This window comes from Eurypyga helias, unplaced genomic scaffold (genome assembly GCF_000690775.1).
Source record: "Eurypyga helias isolate BGI_N326 unplaced genomic scaffold, ASM69077v1 scaffold29399, whole genome shotgun sequence".
In the NCBI taxonomy this organism is placed as follows: domain Eukaryota; kingdom Metazoa; phylum Chordata; class Aves; order Eurypygiformes; family Eurypygidae; genus Eurypyga; species Eurypyga helias.
Genome location: NW_010270533.1, coordinates 861 through 16307, shown reverse-complemented (window position 1 = coordinate 16307; position 15447 = coordinate 861). Strand labels below are relative to the sequence as shown.

Here is a 15447-nt window from a genome sequence, read left to right as displayed (position 1 = left end):
TACTCATCGTCACTTCGGAACAAACAGCTCCCTCGGCTAATCAGGAAACACAAAACACGCGAAACCCTACGGGAGATGATGAAGCGGGGGAACAACACTGAAATACACGAAGTTGGAAAACGGGTTGAATCCCCAGTTTCATGCTAACAAATGCAAACCCCGGGTCAGAGCTGCAGCTCTCGCTTCCCGTGGAACAATCGGACCACATGTCAGCAGTAGCTACAGCGACCGGTCCTATGCCAGGAAGTTTGGGTCCAGAAGCAAAAAGCTGAAGCTTCGGCCATTACCGTAGCTGAGATAAAGTATTTAAATTCTTGCATGCATCTCTCAGCAAATGTTCCTTTTTTTGAATTACAGAAACTTTTTTTTTTCCCTTTTTTTTTTTTTTTTTTTGTTAATACACCAGCTCAGCTTCCCAGATCCCATTACGGAACTGTGGGGACACGGCACCTAATTACCTGTGGAATTCTCACATGGGTCTTAGCTGGCACTATGCTTTCTAATCCTGCTTTGCTTACGTCATCCGGTTTTCACCAAATAAGCATCCATCCCACTGTGGGAGCTCGGCAACCGCTGTCACTCGGCTGCTGCTCAGCGCCAGGCGGCTGCCTGACACATGCCTCGGCGGGCCTGAATCCACCCTTCCCCCCGCCGCGGGAGGCACGGCAGCACCGGTGATGGGAAGGTGCCACCGGCCTGCTGGTGGGGGCCGGGGGGTGGGTGCCAGGGCAGGTGGAAAACACCAGCTCGATTCCGTGCCAGGGAACTGAACCGGAGTTTGCCACATTCCGCACGAGTGAGGCGGGTGGACGAGTGAGGGGCTGTGCGAGAACAGAAACCTGGGGGAAGACACGTCTGTGTGGACTAGTCAGAAAAAGATACGTTACGAGAGACCGGCGGGCACCAGTTTCCCCAAACAGAATTTAAAACGTAGTGCTGTCCTTTGAAAGATGCTTTTCAAACAAAGTTATAATCTCAAAAGCTATTAAATCGCAATTCCTACTTCTGTTAATAACTAAAACATTTAATCAAATTAACTAAGCTACAGTTCCGCCTACAGTTATGACAATATATAGTGAAAGTGGGGGTTGAACTGAACATCAATATATAGCACTTCTGTCGCATTACTCCATATCGGACAACGGATACACATGAAAGAAGGAAGATGTATAGTCAGCATGCGAGGCGCAGTATGCGTTTGGAAAAGCGAAAATATATAGATTATATCCAGAAGCAATGTTCATTCGCTCTCAACTATCCTGGGGGAAAGACGTCCTTGCTGTGAGGAATGCTTATCGTCGAGTTTGGATACCCGGATTTCCTACGGGACTTTATGGGATACTGCTGGGAGTCAGAAGGAGCAGTTGTCGGGGAGCACTCCGTGTGTCTGCCTTAGGCTTCTCACTTAGGCGGGCTGAGCTGTGCTCTGACGGCAGGAGCCCCAGTTCTTTGGAGAGGCTGAAGGGAGGGAGAGAGGGAGGGAGGGAGGCATCTCTTAGAGCACCTGCACCTCCAGCGCCACAAACCGCGCTCTCCAGGCGCGTAAGGACGCACCTGCGTGCCCGAGTTAAGTACCTTCTCAAGTCACGGTCCCTCTGACAGCACAAAGCTGTCTTTTCAAAGGGAAGAAGTACTTGTAAAGGTTTACCTAATTGGAGGTACTTTGTTAACACAGCATCATTTCAAAAAGGCTTTCCCCTGATAACTTAATTTTCACAAGCCCTACTCTCCACCGTGACTACAGAGAAGCTGGGCAGCAGGGTGCCTCACACCCATCGTAAAAGCAGCCCAAAAAGGCTTTAAAGTCAAGTCCCTCTCTCCCAGAAACCCGCAGTATCGCTTTGGGTACGAAACCTTCGGTTTCTTTAGCTGCTCCGCAACCACCTCGAGCCTTCGCAGCCACGTGTGCATCTCCTGCTACTCTCACTGCTCCGTCACGGGTTTGGCAGGTTGCTCCCAGCTACCGACGGCATGCCAAGTACTCGCTGTCCACGCTCCAGGATTACAAGTGCACGGTCCCCACTCTTACTCCGGGGATTAAGGTACTGAATAAACTGATTGTTCTTCCGTTTAATTCCTCCCTGGTTTTAGTCTGCCGCAATCCCTACAGGCAACCGGCTCAAGTCAAGGGGGGAGAGGAAAATCCAACCCCTGTGACCACGGAGCTCCTACCGAGCAAGTATCGTACAAACAGCGATCCCTTTTCGATCCCTTTTCTCCAACTCGCAACATAATCACATTTACTTTGTCTAGAAAGAGATTTCCCAACAGAGACAAACGGCAGTCGGCCGCACAGGCCTCAGTTCTGCAGTGCGCCGTGGTGTGAACTGGCAGCACGCTGGCTGTTCTGTACCAACTCCTTGCAGGGACAGCAAACACCGGACACACACGTAACACAGAAATAAGCATAGACCAAAGAGGCTTTACTTCTCTTTCCATTTGTACTCGGTACGCATCCCGACGGTGCGGCAGTTCAGAGGGACAGAGTAGCCAGAGTACTTGACATTCACACCTTGTACAGGACTTACAACTCTGAATTTTCTGAAGCTTAGCACACAATAAACTAGGTTCTTTCATTAGGAAGAAACATTTTAATGTGCAAGAACACTTTATTTGAAACTCAAATATATCTGGTGCCCTACTGGAAAGATTCGTCATCTCTATGTTTGCTCAATTAGCAATTTCTACAAGTGATTCTCACTTTGTTTTGGGAGTTTCGCTATTTTTCCCTCTGCTGCTCGACCTCTTTTTGCCCCTGCTCCTGGAGCGGGAGGAACTCCGACTTCTGCTCCTACTGCGCGTTCGACTATGACTTCTGCTGCGACTGCGGCCTCTCCTCTTCCTCCCCCTGCTGCGAGACCTCCTCCTTTCTCGACTTCTTGACCTGCCAGACCGGCGCCTCCTCTTGTTTCTGCGGCGGTTCTTTTTTCTCTCGGATTCCCCGTTTCTCCGGTAAGAATGATCCGGGCTTGGGCTGCCCCTTCTCCTTGACCGGCTGTAATAGTCATCGCGATGGCTCGTTCTGTTTCTCCTTTCAGAGTTTTTAGACAACTGACTAGTCCGTTCAGGAGAAATACGTATGTCTCTATTGGCCTCCCAAAACTCATTGTTGGGATTTTTGAATACGTGAAGGAAGTTGCAGTGTTTCCCTCTTGGACACTTCTGCCTTTCAAATAAGCCTGCAACAGATTAGGGTTTGCTTTTTTTTTTTTTAATGAACCAGACCTGTTAAATCTCTCTCTGTTATGTACCTGCTGGAAAGAAACTTACTAAACTGAATTTTGCTTCTTCAAGCAAAAAACATGCATCTGACTACCTCCCAGTTTAAGTCACGCAAGATTATTTTTCGATACGTACTTTCCTTTGAATTAACGCTTCAACAACAATGGAGGTTTTCACTTAAAATCATTTTCAGAAATAACATTACTACCTTAATCTAAGAATGTAAATATAGATGAGTCAAATGTGGTAGTTACCGCTAAGAACTGCTGATGGTTCAGAATCTGCTGTTGCTTTTCAAAGAGATCAGTTAGTACTTCCTGCAGTTCCACCCTATGACTGATTTCCAAAGCTAGGACCCCAACTTTCCTTTCCAGGCCAAAGTAAATCCACTAGAACGATTCCAACGCTTATGTGACACAGTACGAACACACCCTTCCTTTCTCAGATCTACGCAAGCCAAGCTAACGCCTGCTTGTCTTCCAGACAGAAATGAGCTGCAATGTTAGGCAGATCCAAAAGCTACGGGCCAATACCCTCTTTTTCACTTCCACAGGTACTCCTTCCATAACACACATTCTCTCTTCCAAACGTTTACGTGACTCACCACATATAGCAGTCTTCCACCTCGTCACAGGACAGAATTCGCAGTGAAGCTGTCGGCCTGCGTACCATCGTCCGCTGAACAGAGCGAGAGCTGCCTGACAGTCCTTCTCCCTTTCCAAAGCAAAAACACACGCAGCATTATCAGCACACAACTGCTTACCCAGCTGAGGCTCCCACCGCAGTATAACCACCTGGATTTACACCAGTGATGTTCCCACCTCCAGAACGTAGCAAGGTGGCGGGTACTTACGACTGGTACTGGACATACACGTTTCCTCGCAGATGAGGCTCGTAGTTGCAGCTGACCTAAGGGGGTGGAAACACTAAGTTAGTGCAAGGGAAGGTTTATGGCTACACAGCAGCTCACACGTGTTGAGATGGCAGCTGTTGCGATTTGTGACAGCTCAGCTATCATGGAACCATAGAATGCTTTGGGTTGGAAGGGACCTTAAAGATCATCCAGTTCCAACCCCCCTGCCATGGGCAGGGACACCTTCCACTAGACCAGGTTGCTCAAAGCCTCATCCAGCCTGGCCTGGAACACTTCCAGGGATGGGGCATCCACAGCTTCTCTGGGCAACCTGTTCCAGTGCCTCACCACCCTCTCCAGGAAAAACTTCTTCCTGATATCTAATCTAAACCTCCCTGTTTTCAATTTGTACCCATTACCCCTTGTCCTGTCACTACAGGCCCTTGTAAAAAGTCCCTATATGAACTTACACGTGACTTTCTTCTGAACACTTAGTTTTAGCCAAATAAAAAGTTTTGGAGGAAAAAAGAGCGTCCTCTGGGCTTATGTTTGACTGTTTCCAGCGCTACGCTTTGAAGCCGAGATCCGCGTGTTAGTCACTTAGTCCATCAGACAGCTTGTACTTGGTCGTCTCGCACTCCTCTGGGCCAGCCCTACTGTGCAACAGCCAAATCCTGCTCTAAAAACAATTAGTGAAATCCTCACGCGGAAATGTGGGATTCATTATGGTAAAAGAATCTTTAGAGTGATTTTGATTCACAGCATCCCTATGAGATGAGTTAGAAAAGCTATTTTTTCATAATAATTTAGCATGAAAAGTATATCTATAGCTCTCAAATGACACAATTTGACTTCCAGAAAGCTGATTGCTTGTAATGAAGGATTCTGGAACGGGCAGGCCTGAGCAGGCTGGAACCCTGCTCTCCAGGGAAGAGGAGCCCAGCCCCTGGGCTTCTTCCAACACCCGCACCAAATGAGGCAGGCAGCTCCTTCCATCGTGGCTCCCTGACTGACACTGGGAGATACCGCTCTGCGTGCTGCATTGGGCCGGGGCTGCAAAGTTAAATACTGCAGAGTAAGCAGCCAAACTACCCGAGATCAGCAACGCCAACGTGAGAACAAGGGAGAATGATTTTGCTATGGGTGGGAAAAGGAGCGTGTTTTGTAAGGAGATGCCAGATTCTGGAGTAGCTTCCCAGAAAGAAGAGGAAGAAAACTTTGGGCTGCACTGGAAAGGAAGTCAGCTGAAGAGGGGTGTGTATAACCTGGTTCCAAAAGGTAGCAGAGACTCAACTGGACCACCGCCAAGACGTGATTTCTAAGCCTCTCTGACCTAACGAGAAAGTCCACGAGAAACACGTTAACAGTTGCGCGATTCCCACAGAAGCTAAGTAAGAGATGCCACACCGAAGGCTCCTGCCCTGTTGTTAGTCACAGGCACACAAGTACGTGCAGCTTAGCACGGCTGCAGTTAACAGCGAGGATACCATCAAACGCAGATCCTCGACTTTGTAAGACAGCGTTCCAACCCACACTTCACTGGGAAACTATATCCCATCTTCTACAAGTGACAAGTTTACTGCTGACATGAGAGACGCAGTTTGCTGCAAGGGCAATGTACAGCTCTTTGATGTGGGTGGGATTTAGCTAGGGCATGCTGGACAGCATTCCCGTTAAGGCTAGTGAATCACAGCTGAGGTGGCGTACGTTACGTACCGAAGCAGCTGTTAAATGCATACCTTGAACTGAACAACCTTCCCCACATTCTGAAACTCAGGGAGTACGTCCTCGTAGAACTCCAGGAACTGCTGGTAGGTCTCCTCGTCGCTGTACTCGAGACTTGCGTCTGTGTCATAGTCATCTCTCCGGCACTGCTCCATGCCAAAAGTAATGAACATCCCTCGAACGAGGAGCGTCTTACTAGATGTCGGGTAGTTATGCTTGCGAGAGCACCTGGACATTGGCAGCGAAGAAAGAGAAGCGAAGAGATCAGCAGGGTCAGCAGAAGATGCAGCTGTTAAAACCTGCCATTTTGGGTAACAGCTATTACAGAAGAAAATCCATTAGTGCAAGATCAACGTATTTCAATTATTAAGTCCTTTGGAAGTGACTTTGCATATAATCCTAATGCCTTCTGCCACGCATAAATACAGTCCTGCTGTAAAAAGCACCTCTGCAAAAGATACCAGTGACACAGTAAGAGCTAAAGTTGTTTCTTTTAGGCTACCAGGGTTAGACATGTCCCCATTTCTGAAGGGCTTTACAGAAAGACAACTGACAATCTGTTAAGACATTTTAATGCAAGGCCCTGCTATTCTTTTTGCAAACTGAACAACTTTTACTGAAGCTGTTCGCATTGGCGGACAGATACGGTTGGACTGGATGATCTCTAAGGTCTTTCCCAACCTAGTGATTCTATGATTCTGTTATACGGGGGAGCGGGGAGGCAGGGAAAGCACGTTTAGACCTGAAGTTGGGTGAGTAAGGGAATGAGATTTTTCCACTTTTTTTTTTTTAAAAAAAAGCAAGTTTCTGATAAGTCAGTCTTATCTTAATCTGCACCTTCTCAGCAGCCATGGAACTATTAGATCTCCCTCAGCATCCATCATACTCCGGATACCTCCCTCACATGCTGAAATACAATTCCTCCCCACCAATCCTCAGGTTCAGGAAGAACACAGATGTTTGCCTCCATGCTTATTTCACCGTGCTGTATGAGCTCCGGCTCAAACATCTTCCACAGCAACCAGGTCCTGCACCCTCCAGCACGCTGCTCCTTTTCACAGCATCATCAGAAAGACAGTCAGACAAGCCTACTCTTTATCTGGCACTGGCAAAGCACAGACAAATGGGAGGGAGGTCAGGTCTCAGAATGGGTAATTACAAACCAGACTTCAGACAGGAAGTCTTCTCTCCACATCCAGTCAGTCAGAAGTTGACTCTCGCTTTGGGTTGGCACCTTAGACTTCAAAAAAAACAAACAACAAAAAAAACCCAAACCCCCAAACTGGAGACAATTAATTTGATTGGTTTTTTTCTTTTACATTTCAGAAGCTTCCTCATTTCACTGTTCTATTGGAAAGACAGAACTCAAGACATTATACCCAACCAATACTGTCTGTACACCGATACAGCACGTGACGGAACAAAAGGAACCCCAAGGAAAACGAATGACTCAAAATCCAGTATTACTACAAAATACTAAGGGTTTGCTTACAGGAGAAATTTATAACAGTGAACTCACGACAGTTTAGCTTCTTCAAGACATAGTGAGCTTTGACAAGATTGAATAAATATTTTACTGATAACACTGGCTCTCAATTTTTCACCACTGTGGTTCGTTTCAGCTTCCAACCCATTCTTCCAGCCCTTATCCTGGCTGCATCTCAGTCCTTCCACTTATGGCCAACACGAGAGGTTAAAATGACCATAATATGAAGGAAGGAAGGAAGCAGGTGAGGAGGAGGAAGAAAGATGAAGGAGAGGTAGCTGAGATCAACAACTACAGGTGAGAGAGGAAGGGCAGAATATGATGTTTCTCAGTACTTATTTACTAGGCCTATTCAAAACAAAACTGATTTTCATCCAATCCATAATTAATCCAAGGAGGTCACCTCCATTAAATACCACTGAAACAAAAATACCGCAAAGATTACAAAGAACTAAATCTTTGAAAATGAAAAATGCTGCCTGAAGTGAAATAGCTGGCCACAGTTTTATTTAGGAATTCAGCACATTTTCAGAACAGAAAAAAGATGTGGACTTGAAGCTTCCCATTATCCACAATATATATCACACTAAACCAAATTGTTTCTAGAATAAAAACTCCAACAGATGGACCACACATGTTTCAGTGATACATTTTAGTAAAATAACCTTTTCAGTATAAGCTGAAGATTCAAGTAGTAAGTATCAGAGTGTTTCCCTGCTGAGCTATTTTACCTGCTAAACACACACACAAAAAAAAAATCACAGATTTTCTAGCCAGATGCTGCACTTGGGTCACCATCTTTAATGGTCAGCAATGAACTTGTACTCCACGAGCCCATTTATACATTTGGCTTCCTCTATGTCCTCCAGCAACAAGTTTCACTGTTTGTTTCATATAAGAAAGCACTTGCTTGCTTGATTTTTTTTTTTAAAGCTGATAAACACTCAGGGACACCCAACTAAACTATTCCGTAACAAAAGCAAATACTCATTCCCACCCTGCTCGTGCGTTCAGTGTTCGTCTACCACAGCCATTTCCATCACCCTCTCTGAACGCAGAGTCCAGACTAATCAGCCGCCACTCCTACAGAAGCCGTTCCTCATCTCTGATTGTCTTCTTGTCCTCCTTTTTTCTTGCATTCTACTACACTTCCTTCCCAAGACAAGGCACCCGTAACAGTATAAAAATAAATACAGTAAAATTGAGAAGAAATGTATCATGTGTTTAACCAGTACACGAACAGGAGAGTTCTGGAAGCTATGCACCAGCTCTCTCAGCTGTGCACATGTACCTTAACGTGCTTCAGCCCACCTGAGATTTGATTTTTATCTTTATAAAGAGGCAGCATATGCAAACTGGGCAACTTGAAAGACAATACCTGACAGAGCAGGCCCATACTAATAGCAGAAACCGAATTATATTCCGCCTGAATCTATCTGTGCATCTGTCGGGGCTCAGGAAAAGCCAGTCTGACCCATGCCACCACAATGGGGCATCAGTCATATGCCCTAACACCAAACAGTCCAATTAGAAGCAGACGATGCTTTTGCTCACCATGCCTGGTTCCACCACGAGTAACAGAACCGCATCCAAACACGTGAAAATAATTTACACAGCAATTTGCCTTCTGTTTGCATATGACCTAATGAAGCTGCTTCCCTTTCATCTCTCCAAAACACCTGTATGCTGGTAAATATTCAGTCGATTACCTGTCTCCAAATCGGCAGGAACCTGTTTTAATGTAGAATGGGCAATTCGCTCTATCTTTCTCTGTTCCTATATTCTCTGGGGGCTCTGGGTTATGCCAGCTGACACCGTTCTCCAGCTGTGGAAAAGCATCACAATATAGAGAAATTAGAAAAGAATTAAGAAACATAATGTCAAAATAAAACTACCAATTAAATCCACATGCAGTTATGAGCACAGGGCCAAGCACTACAGGCCAAGCTCAACCTATTTTAAGCCTTCTTTTATAAAGCTGCCCACCCAGTGCCTTAGGTCTCTGGTGATGGAGACCTCTTTTCTTGACCGTGCTCGGTTTTAAGAACAGGATTTCTTTTTAACAAAAACAAACATACAAACAAACAGAAAAGGCCCAAACTGGACATTTTGTTTTGTTAAAATAAAATCTTACGAAGCTTGTCCAACCAAAAGAGTTGCAGTAATATTTAGTCCTCAAAAACCAATTTCATTTGTCATCTATGAGAATTATAAATATTGGGACAGATTCTTTCTGTTCAGGTAAGGCCGTTACCTACATCACTCCAGGACCCACTGAGCAGCACTTTATACACCTGGCAGGTAGAAAGCCAGGACCGTTTACTTATTTGTCTTTTCAACAGTGTAAAGCTCAGTAAGGTTACCATTATCACTTTTCTTGCAGCTAGAAAAGGCTAAAATAAAAGGAACCTGCCAAAACCCAGAATTAAAAAAAAAAAAATTAAAATCATAGCTAACACTGGAATTAAAAGCTACTGTGCTTTAAGATTTCCGTAATTCAGAATGGAATTATCAAGTTGCAAGCATTGACTGACTACAAACAAAACACACATTTTAAAAAGGGAATTTTCATTTTGTCAGCCGGAAGATCTGTGGAGCCAACTACCCTCAGTTCTCATTTTAAACCACCTGGAAGCTCTATTTACAAGCAGCATTTGATCCTGCCACCAGTTCTGTTCCTGACTCTCAGCCCTCATTTTCTTTCAACGAAACAGTGCTGTAGCTTCAACAGTAAGTGGCCGAACCCTCAGCTGGTACTACAGTGAAGTCTGTCACATACCCCACTTCTGCCTATTCCCTTGCAGAAGGGGCTGTGAGCGCATCTGAAGCTCTGGGCAGGTCGCAGTTCAGAGCATTGCTCTACCCATGTTATCAGACAAAGATTCCCTACTTGAAAACTGTTTAAATGTAATTTGGAACTGAATGCAACTCCAATGTAGCTGTGGTCATCAACACACACAATGAATTAATTAGGTAAAAATTTTAATTTTCAGATTCATGCAGCGGTTTAAGCAGAGCAAGAATCTTTACGAGTTTAACTGTATGACTGGGATAAAACCCAAGATTATTCTTTGAGGCAGCAGGAGAGATGGAACTCCTCCTCTCTAAGATTCAAATGAAGAATGCAGTTTTCTGCATCAGACACTGCCAGCTTGAGATCCATGGCACTGGAGCAGGCAGCTTCCCCCTCCCCCACCTTATTTTTTTTTTTCTTCTCAAGGATCTGTGCCCTCCTCTACTGCTGAATCCTTTCATTTAGATCCTGCCATCTGCTTAAAGACAGGTTTGTCTTGCCACCCAGAAGGAATGACAGATTGATTTAGAATTCTAATTCACAAATAAACCATCATGCATAGTGGTTTTTAACAGCACACAGCAGTACTTCCAGATTCATTTTGACTCAGCTCTCCTGAACAGGAATGAGCACGCACAACTGCACTGCCACCAACCAGCCAGAAATACGGTTAATTATGTTCCACCCAGTAAATAATTCTTTACAGCTCATGCAAGCCACTAGATATTAAATTTATTCAGGCCATTAGGTTCTTGAGAGCAGATGGACAACATGCTGAAGGGAAACACCGGATGGCAATTAAATTACTTTTCAGTTCTTCTTCATCGAGTCTCTGAGCATACCTGGCTTTCAGCTTGATCCAGCATCCTCTGCACAGCTGCCTATAAATGGTGCAAACACAGGACTAGTGAAAACCCTGAGGACACGCAAAACATCTGGTTTCTTTAGTTAAGAACCTAATTTACAATACTCCATGATTACGTGTAATAAAAGTTTGATGATGTTTGCTTTAAAAAAACCCAAGTCTGTCTTCTGCTCTGCAGCAGTTCACATACTACAGAGCTGTTAAAGGATACATCAGACAAGACCCTCATGTAGGTGATTTTCTAATCTAAATGCCAGACAACTTAAAGCTTCATTTTCTTCTTCTTTTTTTACACTATCATTGAACTATTGAATACTTAAATGTATCTCCTGCTCTAGCACTCAGTCTGGTTACAGTTAAATTCATAATCATTTAGTTGCACTAAACTTTTTAACTGAGAACATAATTTTTAACACACAGAAAAACACATTGCTTAGCGAGCCTCCGTTAAAGCAAAACATGTAACTGTTAAGAAACTTCAGTGTCTGAAGTTCACTTTATCTAGCTTTCCAAATACAGGAAAACAATGAGGATATTCTTTTCATGCCTTCTGGGCTGACGAAAACAATAAAAGTCACTCTCCAAAACTGGCTGGTATTTATCTAATTATTCTAGGAAGCGTCTAGAAAAAAGACATTTAAACATAACCAATAATAAAAAAAATGCTAGCATTGTTCAAATTTAGAAGAGAATGAATTAGATTAAAAAAAAAAAAAAAGAAGAGCAAATAAAAATGCAAAAAAATGCAATCCCAGAGGAGGACCCAGACAGCATCTGATACTAATCATCAGGCATGTCAGGTATTACCCACTTTAATAAAATAAAAAAATAAATAAATAACCAACCAGACCCCCAAAACAATCACCAAACCAGAAGATCTCACCTTAGGGAGGAGAAATAAAAAAATCTTTGCAATCAGTAAGTCAGAATTTGAACACACTGCTGTTTCAAGAGGCCAAACGAACGTTCCCGCTGCTGAAACGGGTGGCTCCACTCCCCGCTGGGTACTCGTTTCCCTCTGGGTGCCTGTCAATGCTCTCTACAAGCCAACTGGGCTCACTAAACCAGTAAAAGAGTAAACCAGAAAAAACCCACCACAAACAAACCAACAACCCACAAAAAAGCATCTTCCATCTAGTTCAGGGAACCAGATAGCCCACTGAGGGCTCACACAAACCCAGACACAAGGAGGGGGAAGGAACAAAATCCCGCTGTTACCACGGTTCAACTCTCTTGGAACTATATCTCAACCTTAAATAAAGGACGCGACCATCATTTTCTCTCCCTACTCTGCAAAAAGAGAAATTGACACGTAACACAAGAGGAAGTAAGGCAGGAAATATAACAACTGTTCTTTTTCACTCCTCATGCAAGCGTTACATGATCAGTGACACAGCTGCAGGAGACACTACTGTTTGCTCCTGCCTCTTCTCCTTCCACAACTACCAAACAGAGCAGCAAGACACCTCCCACTGAAATGACCGCAATCTTTTTGTGACTTTGGAGAAGGAGGGTTGGACTAGATGATCTCTGGGGGTCCCTTCCAACCCCTTCCACTCAATCTGTGAATCTGTAAAACAACCAGACCCTAGGGAGTTGTGATCACCCTCACTGGCGATAGGCCAGCCCTCAAGTTTTAAGATGTCCTGTATCGAAATCTATCCAGCTCATTCCACTTCTAAAACTTAAGAAGAATGGATCATTAACAGAAAGGTTATCAATGACTAGTATCTTCAGTATCATTTCTTTTCTCCACCCAAGGAGCTCTGAAAAAAAGATACGGCCTGTTGGATGAGTCAGGTAAAGAGGAGCTGAAATACATCTTTTGATTAAGAACTGTGTTAAGGAACAGCAGCAATGTAATTCCATATCCTCACTGGGTATTTTCTTCAACACTGACTGTGCTCAACAGGGACACTAAGAATTATCTTTAATGCACCATGCAAGAAGTGCACGTATCGGAACCTGCATTCACAGCGTGCCTTTGCACTTAACTGATGTATGAAAATTACATACTGCGAGCAACCAGATGCGTTAAAACGAGCTGTCCTTCTGCGTATGTGGATTCATTAGATCCGCTTTAACAGTGAATAATAATTTCAAGAACTTAGTCAGAATGGAGAGAAGTAACTAACACATTTACAAGTTTGCTAATTAGAATAAAATCCCTCTTCAACATGTACTGACTGTTGCATCTGATAATGTAAGAGGATATATAACATGTCTATCCTCCCACTGCCAGGAATCACCTCTCTCTCTCTTTTCTCCTGTTGCTTCTGCTGTGCCACTTCTCTCTCCTTTCTTTGCTGCTCTTCCCATTCTTCTCGGATCTTCCTCTTTGTGATGGAAAAAAAAAAACCCAGAAAATTATTTAAGGAAACAAATGTTTTATAATCAGTCAAATTCAAAACTATCATGTTGCATGACAACTCCTTGTCCACTGAGCTTTCGTCCAGTCATAAGCAACTGAGCATCTGGACAAAAACTCTTTAAAAAGAGTCTAGGGGTTTTTTTCCTTTTTAATTTTACTCTTCTAGAACAGAAGAAAGAACAGCTTATGCTTTCAAACATACCAATATCAAGAAAACTGTGTTCATAGCAGGACAGTAAAAGGTAAGTCTACCTTATTGCCAGACACAACCGTAACACGCAGTTTATACATCACCTCTTCTTCTTCTTGACGTTTTCTTGCGGCCTCTTCCTTTTCTCTCTTAAGCTTGAACTCTTCTTGGGCCTTTTCTTCTCTCAGCAACCATTGCTCATGTAGTTTTTGTCTGCCAAGGAAACCAGATGCCACTAAGACAAAATTTAAAGACTACACACAACGGATGCAATTGTCATGCACAGTTCAGCAATAACTACAGCTTATCTCATCTTCTTTACAAGAGAAAATTCCATAGGAATCATTCAGGCTTCAGAGAAAAAAAATGTGTAGCCTGAAATATACAAAAAAGGTTCAGTTTTACACAATATATATTGAAATTTTTCTAAGTATCAAAATGGAATTGACTACAAATGTTTCTACTGCATATGTGCCATTTTCTCTGATTTTCACCTTTCTGCCTCAAGTTTTTTTTCTTCTTCTTCCTCTTCCTCTTCTTCCTCTTCCAGTTCCTCCTCTTCCTCCTCAGATACTGATTCATCTTTTTCTGTAGCTTCTGAGAAAAAAACCACACAAAACAATGCATCTAAATAACCAGATGCTACAGTCAGCAGATATACAAAAAATTATATCCTTTTTAAGAACAAAAAGAAAAAAACCTGTCACTACTAGTTCCACTGATAGCACAAAACACTTAGCAGTCACCTGAGTCTCTGAGTTTGGCGAGTGCCTGCCGCTTTTTTTTCCTCTTTTCTTTCTTCAGAATAGCTCTGTATTTTTGATGGCTGAAGATAAGAGAACATTATATACGTTAAAACAGTCAAACAAAGACTTTTTACTGTCATACATGCACTCAGTTTACATCAGCAGTACAAACCCCCACAAATGGCACAATTAACAGCTCTTCGTATGAAACAGTAACCCTACCGGGACATCTGACATGACAATGAAATCTGCAGTGTCATAGTTTAATCCCAGACAGCAATCAAGCAGCACACAGCCTCTCACTCACACCCCTCACCCCTCCTCCCCAGTGGGATGGGGAAGAGAATCAGAGGAAAAGACAAGGAAACTCATGGGTTGAGATAAAAGCAATTTAAAAATTGAAAATAAATGAAATTAAATAATGATACTACTATGACCAACTACTAATAATAGTAATTACTATTACTATGTAATTAAAATAATGGAAAACAAATGGTACAACTGCTCACCACCTGCTGACTGATGCCCAGCCAGCGCCTCAGCAGCCAGAGCCTGAGACACTCCCACTCTCACACACTGAGCCCACTTCCCCAAACTTATATACTGATCATGATGTCTCATGGCATGAAATATCCCCTTTGTCAGTTGGGGTCAGCTGTCCTGGCTGTGTCCCCTCCCAGCCTCTTGTAGTGAAGCAGTTGGGAACACAGGGGCAGTATGAGAAACTGAAAAAGTCCTTAACTTAATGTAAACATTGCTTAGCAACAACTAAAACCAGCATTGTTTTATCAACATTCTCAGCACAAGCAAAACACAGCCTCATACTAGCTACTGTGAGGAAAATTAACTCTATCCCAACTAAAACCAGTATATGTAGCTATGCTGTTAGAGATGCATGTGGACAGCAGCAATGGTCCCATTTGGACACAACACAGAGGGTCTCATCTTTCTTGAGCATTGCAGTACTTGACCTTATCACCAACCCCATGAAATCTCCCTCAGCTCTTGAAACTTGGTCACTAGATAAGAATAGGGTAAAAAATTTGGGTATCTCCTACCCTATCATTTTGGCACAACTTTCAGCACATTCTAGTCTTCCTCTGTTTTATAGGGTATGAAATTTTGAGTCCCTTCCCTTCTCCCTTGACAGCCTCTATAGACAGCAGTCTTAATGTATAAATAGGAAAAGCACACT

General features: G+C 43.5%; 1 protein-coding gene across 1 annotated transcript; it reads right to left on the bottom strand.

Moving 5' to 3' along the window:
- Positions 1-2411: 2411 nt before the first annotated feature.
- Positions 2412-14332, bottom strand: ZRSR2 (zinc finger (CCCH type), RNA-binding motif and serine/arginine rich 2; the record flags this gene model as incomplete). The annotated part of the gene is made up of 9 exons (XM_010158491.1): positions 2412-3179; positions 3827-3936; positions 4076-4131; positions 5815-6028; positions 8996-9111; positions 10923-10961; positions 13611-13719; positions 14001-14103; positions 14253-14332. Coding segments are annotated over 9 exons (1309 nt in total), but the record flags the coding sequence as incomplete, so codon positions are not given.
- Between the last annotated feature and the right edge of the window lie 1115 nt (positions 14333-15447).